General features: G+C 30.7%; 2 protein-coding genes and 1 long non-coding RNA gene across 3 annotated transcripts; 1 reads left to right on the plus strand and 2 right to left on the minus strand.

The window, feature by feature from the left end:
- Positions 1–85: 85 nt before the first annotated feature.
- LOC126884411 (uncharacterized) lies at positions 86–2,216 on the minus strand. Its single transcript, XR_007698017.1, has 2 exons — positions 766–2,216; positions 86–276 (listed from the first exon to the last, which is right to left on the minus strand). It is a non-coding gene; the product is annotated as an uncharacterized LOC126884411 (long non-coding RNA).
- A 7,631-nt stretch (positions 2,217–9,847) lies between these two features.
- LOC126884392 (uncharacterized) lies at positions 9,848–14,564 on the plus strand. The gene is made up of 4 exons (XM_050650310.1): positions 9,848–10,086; positions 10,181–10,417; positions 10,631–10,800; positions 12,144–14,564. Exons 2-4 carry the CDS (start codon positions 10,198–10,200, stop codon positions 13,209–13,211), a joined length of 1,458 nt encoding a protein of 485 aa, XP_050506267.1. The 5' UTR covers positions 9,848–10,086; positions 10,181–10,197; the 3' UTR covers positions 13,212–14,564.
- On the minus strand, positions 14,061–17,139 carry LOC114335064 (uncharacterized). Its single transcript, XM_028285219.2, has 2 exons — positions 16,605–17,139; positions 14,061–16,463 (listed from the first exon to the last, which is right to left on the minus strand). Exons 1-2 carry the CDS (start codon positions 16,923–16,925, stop codon positions 15,378–15,380), a joined length of 1,407 nt encoding a protein of 468 aa, XP_028141020.2. The 5' UTR covers positions 16,926–17,139; the 3' UTR covers positions 14,061–15,377.
- Positions 17,140–17,748: the final 609 nt, after the last annotated feature.

Here is a 17,748-nt window from a genome sequence, read left to right on the forward strand (position 1 = left end):
AAAAAATGCATTGTTTCTGCAGAAAAACCTCAGAATCCTCTTACTATTATCATTATAATTTTTAGGTTGAAATAAAAATCAATAATGGGTAAAACATAAACTTTATTTAAACTGAAGAAAACATAAAAACAAATATAATCCATGAACATTATAAAAATAACATAAAGACAAATCTTCATAACAAAGTTGTAGTACTTCTCTGTTACATCCAAAACATTTTCTTTCATAGGACTGAAAAAGCACACAGTATTGTCTTAACATTGTTTCATACCAAGACTAAAATGAGAACAAAGAATAAATCACAAATAAACCACAAATTTATGTAAATTGAAAAATAATGCAATTTTACTCTCTATGGCCAGTTTCACCAACAGCAAATAAATCAGTGAATAGTTTGATAATTTAAAATTAAATTGACGAATTTTCTTTGTTATAGATATTTAAAGTGAGATTAACTCGTCAATTCATTTGAAGAGTAAATATTTATTTGATAAATAAATAAAATAAGTACTATTTGACGTTAGAGAAACATAGTTGTGTCAGTTTTATCAGTTGAATAATTTTATTCATCGAATAAACTACTATTCATCTTTGGTGAAACTGGCCATTAGTCAATGAAGCTTTACAATTATGAATTCTAGTGCAAAAATAAGTAATAATATTAAACTACTTATAAAAATTATTATGAAACTTTAAATAAACATTTCTTTAAGATATTTATTTATTTATGTTCAAAATACTTCATAATAAGATATAAAGGTTCACCTTCCAGCAAAGATAACTAAGAAGTGAAAGTAATCTTTGCCAGAATAGAAATGGAAAATGCTTTGATCTCTATTTTAAACGATCTGCTGCAAAAAAGTTTTACATTTGAGTTTCTCCATATGAAGCATCATGTGTTGCACCTCCCCATCTAGCATCGATGTTTAAAATTTTTAAGTCTGGATCACATGCCTAAAAGATTGTAATATTTTACTTATTATTTATTTTGTTAGTCAAAGTTTTTTCAACACAAATATCAACAAATACTACAAATTTTTGTGATATTTGCAATATAATATATTATGTGATAATACATTATTTTTATAAATTGATTATTGGCAGCATATAGTACATAATATAATATTACAAGTAAGTAGTGTTATATAACAAGTGTTACAATTTGGACATTTTTAGAAAGATAACTTTTCTATTAAGATAGTTATGTTCCCGTTCCGTTGGAGCAATTATAGCAACATGTGTGCAAACTATCCAGGACACAGCCAGGAAAATTAAACTTCTGCATAAATTTTCTTTTAAAATTCTCTTTTTGAATGAATGTAGTAGGAAAGATAATCGACTCTTCACTTAGATGTTCAATTGTTAAATTTGTTACATCATTTAAACGGTTGCTAAAGGCCCCGTCTCACCATCAAATAATTGACAGTTATTTGATCAAACTTGACAGTTAGTGACACAAAGTGACAGTTAGTATGTATAGTTTGTGTCACTAGTCAAGTTTGACTGTCAAGTTTGATCAAATAACTGTCAATTATTTGATGGTGAGAGGGGGCCTTAACAGTATTTTGGGCAATTGATATAGTAGTTCCATTTTATCTTTGTCATGGGGCACGATTCATTTTCAAACAAATTAAATCAAAACATAAAGTGAAACGTATGCCGATGTGTTTAGTATATTAGTATACAAAATGTATATACACATCAACGTTCATTTCACTTTATGTTTGACTTAATTTGTTTGAAAATGAATCACTACACATGGGAAAGGTTATAGCGGACGAAAAATAACTGATAGCTCTGACCGACTACTCTTTGATAGGAACTTATTGCATAAAAATAAGTGAGGCAAAAATTGGCAGTGACGGCTCAACACTGCTTGGATGAACGTATTATGACATATTATGAGGTATAAGCCTCTCAAAAAAATAGTTCACCATGTCTGTTGTTAATATAAATAGATCTACAAACTCCTAAAGTAAATGCATCACTTTCCCTTCTCTTTATTCTCCTCTATATTATACCTATTTATTTCGTTTCTTAATTGCTCATTTCTTTGTATATGACCAAGTATCCGAGCAGGAAGCATCTGAACGTCGAACTATATCGGTATTTCACATAAACATCAAAATATATTAATAATAATTAATAAGTGATATGAACCTACAACTTATTAATGTGTTATTTTTCCTTTACAGTAACAGGAATTTATAGAAAAAATACCTACATAAAAATACCTTTATATAACAATGTTCCCTAGTCACAGGTAAAATCCAAAAATTTAGTGATTTCTAATAAAATAGTTCCAAACAACACAAGACAAAAATAAACAAATTGCAAATAATCACAAATATTCTCCTTTTCATGAACATTTTTCAGTGCGTCACAAATTATAGAAAAAAAGGTAAGTCCGTGATAATACATATTTATGACATTTATTCTAACGTGACATTTTAGTTAAATCTGACAGTTGTCAAATTTTATTTTCAATTTGGAATAAAACCAAATCAATTGTGTCTATTGCATTTATAAAATGGTATTTTCTTTCATTTGTATAGTCTTATAAATTGTACAGATTATATTGATAATATTATTATTTTATTTAATAAATAATTCTTTTTTGATTATGGCGCCATCTATCGACAACTAGAATAATCACCGAACTAGAATAATTACCGAAGTATTCCCAGACGTGCCTTTTTTTCTGTCACATACAATTTAACGCGTTAGAGAGAAATCGAAAAACTGTGACGCACAGACGCGGCTAAACACAGTATAGGTAATAGGTATTTAGTCCATTCCGAAGTTGTAGTTTTGTTTTGACATTTCCCTTCTGACATAACCTATATGTGTATCATAAAATAATATAATATATTATATACAGGCATATTATGCCTTTTTTGCCTTTACACTTACTTGTGAATTGATTTTTTGTTTTATTTATTTACTGAATATAGAGAGACTTTTAAACTGTCCAAGGTTGTTCTAGCTTTGTTGTTTTAAAATTTGTGATGTTTGTTATAATGATAATAGGAGTCTTATTTAAATTGGTGCATTAAAAGGGATTTATTATATTATTAGCAGTAATTCCAAATGCGAATATTAGAGCAGGGCATTTAGCACAAAATAAATCGATTTTTAAATACAGCACCTAGAGATTTGCAACTTTTTGTATTGTGTTTAGGATGGTGTCAGAAAAAAGGTATACTATAGAAAAATGGGTGGAAATGACCCCCGGTGCTCAAAAATCCTCCACACTCCAGAAGACAACATGTCTTAGCAGTGATCTTGGGCACCAGGTAGTGCATCCAGAAGGTGACGTGACCATAGACATGTTTAAGTCTCTAGACACGAAAAGTTTAAAGTCTCTAGGTGCTGTATTTAAAAGTCGATTTATTCCTATGTTTTTAGTGCTAATGGTCTATATGTTTCAACACTATATCATGCCCAAAACACGCCATAATAATGTGTTTTGAAATGTCATAGAAACCTCATTTGTGACATTATTTACTTTTAATATTATATGACTACTGCATATGCATCCAATTTTCTTTAATTCTTGACGTTTTTGTAATCGAATTTTATCTGCACATTCTTTTGGCACCATCCCTAATTCCTCTAATTTAATCTAATAGCCTTTTAATAGTCTAATGAGATATGATGTAAGGTCCATCTGCACCGATCTGTTTAATGGATTAAAATTATTTGATGTAATTTAGTATGTTTACAAATTATAAAAAAAGGGTGCCCGATATAATTTTGTTTTGACTATAATTAATGAATAATTAAAAAATTACTTTTTTTATATATTAAACAGTTATTTATGTATCAAGGGCATTAAATAGATGTTTATACCCTAAGGGCGACAAGCTTATAAATTACATAATTATGCATGTGGTGAATATAAAATTTTATGTCATAGCGGTTCATTGCGTCAGTTAAAGTTTTAATTTTATAATATAATAAATTAGAAGAAATACTGTATCGCAGCAGGTATTTAGTACTGTTGGTAGAAAAGTGATGTTGGTTAGCAATTTGGTATTAACATAAACAAAGTTTTTCTATGTGAAATTGTCAAAAAAGTCAGAATGCAAGAGAAATTCGATATTTCTGAAAAAAAGCCAATAAAGCGACTGAGAATCTATTACCAAATAAACGTATCTATGACAAGGAATACGCTAAATTTCAACCATGGATGACAGAAAATAATACTGAATGCGTAAATAGACTGTACTACTGGCATACACTGTACAGGACGACCAAGAAAAACATGGAACAATAGGATAAGCAAGATTCTCAAAGAAAGAGGGAAGACATAGAGTGAGCCGAAGGAACTAGCTAGAGACAGAAAAGAGTGGTGTACATTTGTAGAAAAAAATTTAAGAGAGCTTGTACACCTCGACACCTTCGGGTATAAGAGGTTTTCGATTATGTATGCATGTTAATTATAGTCAGAACAAAATTATATCGGGCACCCCTTGTTTTTTATAATTGTTACCATACTAAATTACATATCCAATAATTTTAATCCATTATTAAACAGATCGGTGCAGATCGACATTATATTGGATCCTCTACTATAAATAAAAGATCCAAAGTACCAACAATACTGTCAGTAGTCTTAAAATATATTTATTAAAACATACCAACTGTAGAAAAATAATATAACTTATCAAATCTGTTTATTTAAAAAATACAGCTACTATTTATAATTATTATAAATATGATTTATACGTAATCATTTGATTTTAATTTCACACTATCACTTTGGACGGTTATAGTCTTTCTGGCATTATTCGAATTTCACTTTTATCCAATTGCGGTTGCAACTCCAATAGAGTCATGTAACAGTTTTGTAACTTGATTTGTGGACGTCCGTGAGAGCGGTTGCAACTCCACTGGAGATTCCTGTGGCAGTTCTGTACTGGAAACTGTGTCAGAGAAATCCTAAAAAAATATTTTTGTTAGATTCCAAAGCCACAAGAATAATGGAAACATATAGCAAAGGAATTTGAAGCAAGATTGAACTTTCCCCATTGCTTCGGTGCCGTTGACGGCAAATATGTGCAGAGTATTCTACCAAATGGGCAAGGTTCCTATTTTTATAACTATAAAGGATTTCATAGTATGGTTTTGATGGCAGTTGTAAATGCTAATTATGAGTTCATAATATACGAATTTGGCGTGAATGGGAGAATTTGTGATGGAGGTGTTATAGAGCAAACAATATTTTACAACAAATTAAAAGAAAATACATTACAAATTCCAGTCTTTGATCGCCTCAGTGGTTCAGATAAAATGCTTAGTGACGTGTTTATTGGTGTTGAAGCTTTTGCCTTAGCTCCACATTTCTTAAAACCGTTTAATCAAAGAGAATTAACAAATGAACACAAAATATTCAATTACCGCCTGTCAAGGACAAGGCGAGTTGTAGAAAATGCCTTTGGTATTTTAGCTAACAGATTTTGAATTTTACATACCACTATTAATTTAAATCTAAAAACTGTATATATCATTGTCATGACATATTGTGTACTCCATAACTTTTTGAGAATTAAATATGCTTCAACCTATACTCCCATTGGAAGCTTAGACGTTGACAATAGGAATGGTTTAAGAACAGAAGATTCTAATCTCATTGATATGCAGAGATAACATTATATAAGTATTTCCAGAGACGCCAAGCAAACTAAGGATAAACTTTTTTTATGGTATTTCAATAATGAAGGTAGTGTACCATGACAAAATAGCCATGGTGTAATTCATAATATAGTTTAATTATAGAATTTAATTCAAGTTCTAAATATTGTGAACGTAGATATAGTTTAATAAAGAAATTTTTTTAAATTAATCATGGTTTTTAATTGATAGAAACTTACAAAATACCTTTTCAGGTAGATATGATTATTCCACAAACACAAATATGTGTGTCAAGTGTCAACAATAGAAATAGCAGGAAATTTCTTAGACAGTTAGAAATTCGATTAGCATCTTTTATTTCGACAAAAATTTGGCATCCATGCCCAAAATTCTGCTTAAATTTTTGTAGAGAGTAGAAAGACTTCCGGAGTGGAAATTGAAACACCAATCAGTAGTAAATTAAGAAATGCAATTTTCTTTACACCTACAACAGTGGCTCAATCCCATATGAACATAATACTACATTAAATATGCCACAAGAAAACAGTGTCAGAACTTAGCAGAAATACATAAGTTGATTAATTATTATATTCTATTATTATAAGTATATAAATTTTTTTTGGCAGTAGTACCCCAATTAGTCCTGTCGCCAGGGGGGGTACAACGGCCTCGTTAATTCAGATGGACTTACTCAAGTTTTTTTTATGTATTTTGACCCGTAGAACACGAATTTTTTGGGTAACAGTTGATCCGGATGTCGATAAGATTGTTATAGACCAAGAACTTGAGGAATCAAATAACAGCGATTTTTGGCAAAACAAAACAATATTTTGTATTTTTTGGGCCATTTTAAGTAAAAAATATTTCTACAAGTTTTTTCGTAGGATGCACAGTTTTCGAGATAAACGCGGTTGAACTTTAAAAAAATCGAAAAATTGCAATTTTTGAACCCGAATAACTTTTGATTAAAAAATAAAATAGCAAGTCTGCTTACCGCATTTGAAAGTTTAAGTCAAATTATATCGGTTTTGATTATTTGCATTGGTAAAAATTTATTTTTTTATTGTTTAACAAAGCTATAAACACGTACGGTTTCCCGTGCTTTTACATGCGTTTTAACGCATGTAACGTAGAAATAGTCTTGATTGCACTAGTACCTATTCTACCTATTCGTTCGATTTTAAATGAGAAATCATAGAAACATCACTCACGCACTAGTTGTTTGTAGCTTTGTTTAACAATAACACAATAAATTTTTAGCAATGCAAATAATCAAAACCGACATAATATGACTTGAACTTTCAAAGGCGCTAAGCAGAATTGCTATTTTATTTTTTAATCAAAAGTTATTCGGGTTTAAAAATTGCAGTTTTTCGATTTTTTGAAAGTTCAACCGCGTTTATCTCGAAAACTGTGCATCCTACTAAAAAACTTGTAGAAATATTTTTTGCTTAAAATGACCCAAAAAATACAAAATATTGTTTTGTTTTGCCAAAAATCGCTGTTATTTGATTCCTCAAGTTCTTGGTCTATAACAATCTTATCGACATCCGGATCAACTGTTACCCAAAAAATTCGTGTTCTACGGGTCAAAATACATAAAAAAAACTTGGTTAAGTCCATCTGAATTAACGAGGCCGTTGTACCCCCCCTGGCGACAGGACTAAATATTGGAAAATTAAATACTAAAATGGTAAAAGAAATTTATATGATTTAAAAGAATTCTCTATTTTAGAATGAACTAAAAATATAAAAATAAAATATTGCCTCTTTTAATTTTTCAATCATTAAAGTGTATGCTTCATTCTCTACTTTTCACCTTCCATAATGCATGCCAGCTCAAAAATTTGTACAACTCTTCAATTAAGAATAGGTTTGCAATGCTTCTAATATCACTCATTTCGACTGTCCACCTTGAAAACTTTTGCCGGACTGAACTTCTGACCACACTTCAAGTAAAACTGCACAGGTAAAATCTTCAGCATGTTGACGAGAGTACAGGCGGCGCTTGGAGGCTTACATGTGATACCGTCTTGCTGCTCTTACCTGCGCAAATGAGTCTCTGCAGACATGGTCTCAGGCAAAACGTAGTGTGTAGCCAGTGTATTATACTACAGACCTCAAGGCTCTGAGGATAGTCAGCATAATTTAGATTGCTCAGATTTCTGCATTATCATTATGAATGATATATGTACAACGTTATGCTGTCATGACATTTGCAAAAAAAATTGTTTGTATTGATGGTACCTATAGAACTAATATTGGTGAAGGCGTTGCTGTGACATACATGATTTCAAATAGAATGAATACTACAATTTCTACCTAATAATATCACTACAGATATGTTTATGAGAGATATAATGGAAACTTTTTATAACGGATGGACAGCAGTGATAATGTGACAGCTGTGTCTAATCGATTATTTTGTTCCTGGCACATTGATTGTGCCTGGAAAACTAATCTAACAAAAATTTCTGTAGTTGAAAAAAGAATGGAAGTATGTATACAAGTGCTTGAAATTTATACAAAGTACTTTAGAAGTTAACAACTTTTAAAAAGATTTGTTGAATTTTCCAACTGGAGAATGATTCTGGTACTGTTAAATTTTATGAGTACCTGAGTAAAAATTATAGTTTGAATACTAAGTCGGGGTTCTACTGTTATAGAAAGGAATTACTAACAAATACAAATATGTACTTGGAGAGTATGCACAGTATTATAAAAAGGTGAAACAACTAGATAAAAGCATGCATAATTTGACACACTACACTCGAGATAAACAAGTGGAAAGACTAATTCAGATAACAAAAGGTTTGTAAATATGTTTTGATTTAATTTTGTCAACATTTTTGTGGCTTTCAGGAAAAAGGACTGATTGATTGACTGCCATTAATTGTAGCCACAAATTATAAATTTGATATTGAAAGTGTGGAAGGAAATGATGAATTTAAAAAATGGATAATTAAAAATAAAACAAACTCAAAAATATGTACTGTTACAGAGAAACTGTTTAATGTATGTTATCTTTTCAGCTACATACTATGTAAAATATGCTACCATTCCTACTCATGTACTTGCCTTGATTATTTTATTAAATTAAATTAAATCAAATCTTTAATTCAATCAAATATTTGCCAGCACATTCACTACCTTTGTATTACATGAGTCACACTAAATAATTAAGTTCCAAGCAGTGATATTTGGGAAGAACTGGAGTCTTCAGCACCTACGCACACATCAAAAACCGAGGGATAGATAGAAATTACATGAGATACTATCTGCTCAGCACTGTAAGTAATTGCATTAGGTCAAAAATGCAACAGTGAAGATATTTTAATGACAGCCGTTAATCAAATTAAAGCTGTGAAAGCCAACAAATTTCACGTTGATCCAAATATGAGACTTGAGAAAATTCAGAAAGGGTGAAACAGGTGTCATTTTCTACCAAGAAAAAGACAGTGTCTACGTCTGGTAAACTATTAAGGAAGCCCAATATCGCAGAGTCCTCCAATTTGAATGAAGTATCCTCTAAATGGTATGTATTTGCATAATGCCTGTACCTATGTGTTGTGAGTACACAATTAAGTAATCAGCAAACTGCATGTCCATTTCTTGTTTAAGTTCACCATTATCTATAAATAGTTTTTCGCAGATTTTAAAACAACAAAACTAGAACAACTTGCAACAGAACAACTCCTCTATATTCAATGAAACAAGAATCAATTCAATTTCAATATACAACTCCTTGTATACAACACAATAAAACACAAAACATAGGTTAGGTTAAATAAAACGGAAATGTCAAAACAAACTACAACTTCGGAATGGACTAAATACCTATTACCTATACTGTGTTTAACCGTGTCTGTGACGCACTGAAAGATGATCATGAGAAAAAGAATACAAATAATAATCTTTAGGTTAGCTTTTTGAATACAACCACCACAAAATAAAGACAACCACACGTCAAACGGCAATATTTTTAAGAAGAAGAAGCGATATTTTTAACTCAGCTAGTAGAATATCCGAACATTGGGGGCTATGCTGTATCCTTTATGTAAAGTGATTACGTACATGTGTAAAAAGTCCACTTTACATCAACAATAAAATGGACAAGAAATTGACCAAGTTATTCAAGGCCAAATTTGACGTGTAAAAGCACACTTTGACATCTAAGTTTGTTCGTTATAAACTTCACGTGAAGAAATTAGGGAATCCAACGATCTGTCAAACTATTCCAATATGTCTGGCGATTGGCATGCAATACATTGAAAGCATATGATAAATATTGTTTTTTAAGTATTTAAAGTAATTTTCGTATATTTATATCCGCCTAAGTATTGCTAACATACTTCTGTGACATAATAAAAAATATTGTTTACATCAATAAACTAGAATAAGTACTTAAAAAGTTTTATTTAACTAAGTAATTTGGAAGGTTGAAGAAAGGTAGGTTAACAAATTTTATATTTCAAAGTTTAATAATAAATTATATTAAGCATCCCTAAAATAGATTTTTTACTTATGTATTTTATTATTTTAGGTTAGTTAGTAACAGCTATGCCACTAACATGTATTGTAGTGAACTGTGGAAGCAGGTCGAAAAGGGATAAAGTATCTTTTTTTGCTATTCCCAAACCACTGAAGTTTAAACATGCTATCCACTTGAATGAATTAACTGTTAAACGCAGAAAAAAATGGATAAGGGCCATACGAAGAGCAGACCTGACAGAATCAAAATTAAAATATCAAAAAGTGTGTTCCAAACATTTTATTCAAGGTTTGTCAATAATTTTCTATAAAGAAATAATATTAATCTTAATATATTTCAATAAAATATTGTAGGTGCCGTGGCAGTTAGTAGGCATTCGCATCGGGTAAAATTTTTTGGAAAATATGAAAATATACATTGTTTTAAGCTATTTTCCCAAAAAATTTTACCCGATGCGAATGCCTACTAACTGTGTATCTACGTTATATAATTTTGTTTTAGGACAACCTGCAAAACTTGAAGATGTAAATGATCCTGATTGGATACCAACCCAAAATATGGGTTACTCTAGGGGACCTGTAAAACGAAAGCAGGACCTTGAAAGACTGGAAAGAGTAAAGAAAAGATCTTCCACAAAGGTTTCACAAGAGGACAATGATACATTTATTGAGGTATACTAATTAAAAGAGAATGTCATTAACTTTAAATTGATTTGGAATTAAGGGGATCCGTACAAAGTTTCGGCTACAATGCTATTTAAATCGGATTCATTCTTTTCAAAACCTGAGAAAACTAATAAGTATTTTTGAAAAATTTAAATGCAGAATGAAAGATTACTTTATTACCGAGGGCGAAAGTCCCTGAAAACTTTTATGTTTATTTTAATAAGTTACAGGGGTGAAAAACTAAGAGAAAATGTAGTGTGTTTTTTATTTTAAAATATCTCATTCAAAAGAAAACTTTTTATTTATTCTAAGGGACTTTCGGCCCTTGATAACAATTTAGTCTTTCATTCTGCGTTTAAATTTTTTTTTATTTATAATATTTATTTGTAATATATAATATTTATTTGTTTTTTCAGGATTAAAAATGGTGATATTTTCCAAATCGAACATTCGTTATCTTTATCATACAACGCACTGAGTCGAATAGAATATGGTGATAAGACAGTGACAATTTTAAATATTTGACATGGCATCAGGAATATTTTGAGTTATTGATTAAATAATATTGATAGTGTATTTGATGAATAATTGATTGAAGACGTGAACTTAATAAAAAGTTATTTATTGTTTATTATTTATGGAAGATCCAGGCGGGGAATACACCAGTATATATTCTGTGATCCAAGTATTTTGTTGTTACAGATGTTCAAAATTGTAAGCGTTCTATAGTAACAATATATTATTAAAAAATCACTTTTGCTCGATTGGGTGTTAGTTTTTGTTGTACAATATATAAATTATTACAATCACTGAATACATAGCTAGTGAAAAAATTATCATATTAATTAACTGAATTAATAATTTAAGCCATTATGCAAGTAACAGTTATCCAAGAACTTTCAAAAGCCATATTTTTAAAGTTAATGATGACATTGTCAACTAATGTTTACATATCCATACCAGTGAGAATTTTACTACACATAATTTGTCATGTAAAGACAGAAAAGGTAGGGATAGCAGTAAAATATTTGCGCTTACACTCTTAAAGGGAATTTTAATTATAGAGATCAGTGTATAATAGTCGACAGTACATGTAAAAACCTTAATTACTCTGTTACCAATGTTGTATCGGATTGTGAAGACATTATAAAAGATCTAGGTATTCAGTTTGACTCACAACTAACCTTCAAGATTCGTATAAATGTAAAGTATATGATTTTATAATAAGAAACTGTCATAAGTTTGATATTTTGAAATTAAAACTGTTGTATTTTTGCTTAATTCTGTTAAAGCTTGCATATGGTTCCACTATAAGGATCCCAATTTATAATCAATTATGTTTGTTACAGAATGAAAACAATACAGTAAGTGAAAGTAACACTACAGCAATGTATGAAGACAGTACTGGAACCGAAACTCAAACTGAGTTAACCTCAGATGATATTGAACAGATGGCTCAACAATTAAAATTTGCAAATAAAAAAATTGACGAGTTGACTCGCAGAATTAATAAGACCATTTTAAGTTTCGAGTCACTAGAAACGGACAATCCGAAATGTTTATATTATACCGGTTTAAATTTTTCTGTTTTGAAGTCAGTATTTGACAGAATTAAACCATTTATTCCATCATCCTCAGTAACTGTTTTAGATCCCTCTCAACAATATTTGTTGACATTGATGAAAATGAGACTTAATCTAGATTTTAAATATTTGGCCTACCAATTTGGCATTTCTCAATCAACATGTTCCACCTATTTTAATACCATCATCTCAATAATGTATCAAAGATTTAAAAATAGCATAAAATGGCCAGATCGGGAAATTATTAAAAAAAACATGCCTTCTTGCTTTAGAGAAGTCTTTCATGATAAGACCACAATTATCATTGATTGCTTTGAGGTGTTTATCCAAAAACCAGCTAGTTATTTAACCCAGCAGCAAACATGGTCAAACTATAAACATCATAACACAGTTAAATTCCTTATTGGAATTACTCCCCAAGGCTGTATTTCATATATCAGTAAAGCATGGGGAGGAAGAACATCAGATAAACAAATAGTAGAGCTCTCTGGTTTTTTGGATAAAATAGAACCCCAAGATATTGTGATAGCAGATCGAGGTTTTTTAATAAAAGAATTTTTAGATGTGTTACAAGCAAAGCTAGTAATTCCAGCTTTTACCAAGGGGAAAAAACAATTGCTTCCACTAGAGCTGGAAGAAACTAGAAACATTGCACAGGTTAGAATCCACGTAGAAAGAGTTATTGGCTCCATTAAAAATAAATTTAATATTTTTTCAGAGCCACTTCCGATTTCTATGTTAACCCATGTTACTGATGGTATAAATATAGTTGATAAGATAATTTTTATAGCATGTGTTTTGATTAATTTATGCCCTCCTATTGTTCCAATTTAATTAAATTTAACCTATTTCACCAGATTGTCGCCTTTTTAGTATTTCTTTTAATAATTTTTGGTACACATCTGAAGTGTCACTACGAAAAACAATCAATGACACCTTTGGCCAAAACTAGGATATATATATGCCATGTTGTCGAGGTTGTCAGTTAGTTTTGAATTATAAATAGCTACAGCAAGAAAACTTGCATTGTTTCAGACAAAATCAAACAAGCTTATATTTTTCTAAAACTTTTTTTGTTGGTTTTTAAATATGTTAAAGTAAAAAGTTCTACTCACAGATTTGGCCGCTAATTGTTTAAAGAATTAAAACTCTTTTGTATACTTAAATAATTTTAAAAATATTGAATTCATCATTTTACAAATCTTTGTTGTGGGGAAGCTTGCAGTTCTGATGATCTATTGTTGTTAAATCGGTATAATATAAACAAAATTGGGCATTTTTGTCTGTTTGATTTATAAATAAATAAACATTTTGCTTTATGTTGTAAAGTACTTTATAATCAACTATTTTCAATGGGAAATAAGCCACAATTTTACCAAAAAAATGATTTTATTAACGTTTCGACGCCCAAGTCGGGTGTCGTCAAAATACAAAATATTAAATTAAACAAAAATGTTATTGCTTAGTAAAAAATTCTTCTAATAATTTATTTAATCTGACTCATTTATATCAGCAATTCAGACATGGATTATACATTTTAATGAAGAAGACTTTAAAATGATATTGCCAATATTGATGAGTTGCGTTCCTGGGACGACTTTACTAAAAGATAGTAAATCATAATATTATCATTCGAAAGTGGTAGGTTTATTGGTCAAAAGGTGGAGAATAAAAGACAAAGACTTCGGCTACTTCATCTATTTATTGAAGACATTTTTGTTCACTAATTAGTGAACATTACCAGTTCATCTACAAATGAGTTTGATAAATAACAAACATCCATAGAAAAAAAGCAATGCAACTAGCAAGTTGTAAGTAAAGCAGCTAGTGAAACGAACCATTGAGAAATGTAAAATACAGACATTAAGTTTGTAAAAAACTAAGTACAGTTAACAATTTAAAAGCCAATACAAGAGCAAGAGATCATGTAGTAACATAATGATTGCATAAAAAAATTGCAAAAAATGTGTTCAACTAGAACGAAAATAATGTCCAGAATTCAACAATTCCAGACAATAATTTGCATTCAAATGATTTAATTTTAACTTTAAGTAGCATTCTTACAATAATGACTGTGGCTAGCGTATATTATTTATGTACACCTCATTGGTTGTTTTTGTATTTTGATATTAATAAAAAATTTGTGACAATTTTAATGAAAATAAATCATATGAAAACTGAAAAGAATGTATTTATTTGATGTTTCGGAGACTGACCTATATCAACCGTAGAATGAATTGTAAAAATATTAAGGAAACAAAGTTTCAAAATTTCCTCTTAAAAGTATATGTATACTATGGTACACTGTACTTTTGTATGTATATATGGAATAAACATGGCTCGAGGGAAACTTTTGAAGGTCCAGAACCTTTCTGTGGCATCACTAATGATGCTACGAAAAATGAGGTTCAGAAATGGCTGATAAAGAATCATCAATAGAAAAGGAGAACCACTCAAGTTCAAGTCTAGACTAAATAAAAAAAAATAATCAAGAATATTAATAAAAAACTCAAACAGTTTCATGAACCTCAATAAACGAGAGATGAAAACGGTCACTGAAATGGTGACAAGTAAGGTGAATGAACCATGGTGCAGAAAGTGCGAAATGGAAGAAGAGAGTGAATGGACTCAATAATGATTATGAAAATAATGGAAACATGAACCATTAAAATTTTATGTGGCATAATCATGAAATAGTTTCTGGTTGCATATTGAACATGTCCACCTAGTTTTGGGTTTTTCTAATAAATTTACACACCCAATATGGAACCAGAAAATATTACAATTCTCATATGAGCATTGAACCATAGGTTGGCCATCATCGACATTATTGCAAAAACACCACTTTGTTATATTGCCACCTGGTACTCTGGAAGTGTAATAACGTCCTAAAAGTTCAGGCATAATTACTTTTGCATGAAAATTTAGGACTTTATCTTTAATTTCTTCCCAAAATTTTATGTCTGGTAAAACTCTTTCGATAAATATAAAATTAGGACACTAGACAAAGTCACAATAATTAAGTTTACAAATAAATATTTGTGCTTGCACCTGGTAATAGTACTTATGTTTTTTATTCATTTTTACTGTACCAGTTTTATCACATTCAAGACAGGAGTCCTTTCGACTTGCATACTCCTGTAAATTTCCATTTTCTCGAAGAGAAAATGGACACTTTACTTCTAAGGTACCCGCAGCACAACAGTCACAATACACAAATCCATCAGGTGAGGCACCTAACTGAGGCCATTTCATGCACACTACCAAGCCAATTGTATTCACTATAAAGTCTCTATGATTCCTGCTAGTTTCTTTTTTATAAGCATCAATTGCCAGCTGTTCGTGATTTATCCCCCATCTTATTGCCCTTGTAGAAATTTTGCGAGGGTAACATATTGATTTGATCAAAGATAGGGATGGTTTCTCCACATTGGTTCTACAGACATCTTTAAAAATTGAAGCTGTTACTCTACCAGTCCTTTGTCTATACCACTCTGCACATTTCCTTTGGTCCTGTGTCTTATCTTCTATTTCTCTTCGTATATTCTGGGTTACCTCCATTTTACATTTCATACCTAGTTGAATGAGATCATCTAGAGGCATTTTTTCATATTTTTTATGGTACACATTAAAAAGGACTGGTATACTAACTTTTTCATTATTTTCATCTGACAGTTGTGACGCAAATGGCTCTACATGCCTCATCAAAACAGCGTCACAATTGGAATTTTGCAATTCTTGCAGCAAGTCCAACATTTCGCTATCATCCATTGGAGGAATTTCCTTATAATTTTTTTCTTCTATCACTTTCCCCCAGTCTAGTGAAGCAGCTTCTATTGGATGTGTACCACTTTGCGTTGGAACTGGCCAAGTTGATTTGACATCTGTACACGCTACATTCTTTTCATTTTTCTGCTGCTTCAAATATGCTGCATGCTCTGCAGCGTACAAAACTGCTGTAACATGGCTACATACTTCCCCAAGACCTGCCATGCAAGTACAATGCGCAGTACAAATACTACCACCTGTTTCAGCGATAATCCAAACTCTTAATTTGGTTTCTCTAGCTCTCATTGAATGCTGCACCTGAAACAAAAAAATTAAATCAATTATCAAGGCAATCAATTATATTAAACCCTAAGACTAAAAAGTAATCTCTTTAATATTGATTATTAACAAATCAGGTATTTTTTCTTAAAAAATTTGAAATACAGGTACTACTCTTACCTTGCCTATTAAAAGCACCAGATCATTAATAACTTTAAAACCCACTTTTTCTACAAAGCCAGACTTGAAATATTTGTAAGCTGCTAAACTTTTATAAGCTCTCATTTGTTCATGGGTATAAAAGCTGTGAGTAAAAACAATATAGGTCAGAATGTCCATGGAAGCTATTGGTGGCACATAGGTAAGTCCATAATCAAAATCGACTTCACTTAGAGCATATGGATCACAGTTAAGTTGTTTGATTTTGTCCAAATATCTATCTGCGGCTTCAGGAGAGCTTATTCTTAGTTGGTCCAAATACGAACTTTCTTTTAAAGCCATATTTGTAATAAAAACAAAAGTCCGACTCTCACAAATAATATTGCAATGTTGTCTTGAAAAAGACAGTTTTTCAAAGGGTACAAGTAACTAAATAAAACAATTTTAACACCAACTCTACAACGAAAAGCACAAGTGCAACAATGCAAGTAAACCAGCAAAATCGACTGCATGCCATACGACCGCCATTTAAACGTCAAAATAGTCACGTGGTTTGGATTGCCTAATTGATGAAAAAGAAAATTGTTCTATTTTTTCATTTTATTTGGCGTGAATTCAGTGTCACCAACCTGTGTCCATTTGGCGGGAAGTGGAAGTAGAGCTTTTTGTTTATTATTATTTGTTGAGGTTGAGTCTTTCATGTTCATGACAACCTAAAAATTTTGATTGGAAAATGCATATAAGATAAGGGGGTGGAAAAATGGAAATTAGTGGCTTTTTTTGCAGTTCTGTCTGTTAGTTTTGCGTTTTGCTCTGGCTGGGTCTCTTTTGTTTAAACAATTATGTAAGTATTATAAAAACGTTTTCAATTTTCTGTATTCTTTAGGAAACGAATTATTTATGCATATTATTACCTGTAAATAGTAGTACCTATTTCTTTTGATTTTTAATTGTAAAGAATAGAAAAATTACCATTCATTTTAATTTTTTAGAATCAGCTGAAAGTGGTCTACAAAAAACCAGGAAGGAAACGTATTATAGCCTTGTTGTGGCTATGAAAGGCAAAAGAGAGATACCTATAAAAAGTGTATTGACTAGTTGGAAGAAACTCCACATTGTCGATGCATAATAAGATATTACTTTATAAACAAATATCAAGACCTAG

The sequence above is a fragment of the Diabrotica virgifera genome, chromosome 5 (assembly GCF_917563875.1).
Source record: "Diabrotica virgifera virgifera chromosome 5, PGI_DIABVI_V3a".
NCBI classification, from domain to species: domain Eukaryota; kingdom Metazoa; phylum Arthropoda; class Insecta; order Coleoptera; family Chrysomelidae; genus Diabrotica; species Diabrotica virgifera.

Excerpts from the sequence above, each read along its gene's own strand:
- LOC126884392 (XM_050650310.1), top strand. The coding sequence starts at position 10,198 with ATGCCACTAACATGTATTGTAGTGAACTGTGGAAGCAGGTCGAAAAGG. Across the intron at positions 10,418-10,630 it reads TTCCAAACATTTTATTCAAG|GACAACCTGCAAAACTTGAA; the intron begins GTTTGTCAATAA and ends ATTTTGTTTTAG. Across the intron at positions 10,801-12,143 it reads ACAATGATACATTTATTGAG|AATGAAAACAATACAGTAAG; the intron begins GTATACTAATTA and ends TGTTTGTTACAG.
- LOC114335064 (XM_028285219.2), bottom strand. The coding sequence starts at position 16,925 with ATGGCTTTAAAAGAAAGTTCGTATTTGGACCAACTAAGAATAAGCTCT. Across the intron at positions 16,464-16,604 it reads TGGTGCTTTTAATAGGCAAG|GTGCAGCATTCAATGAGAGC; the intron begins GTAAGAGTAGTA and ends TTTTTGTTTCAG.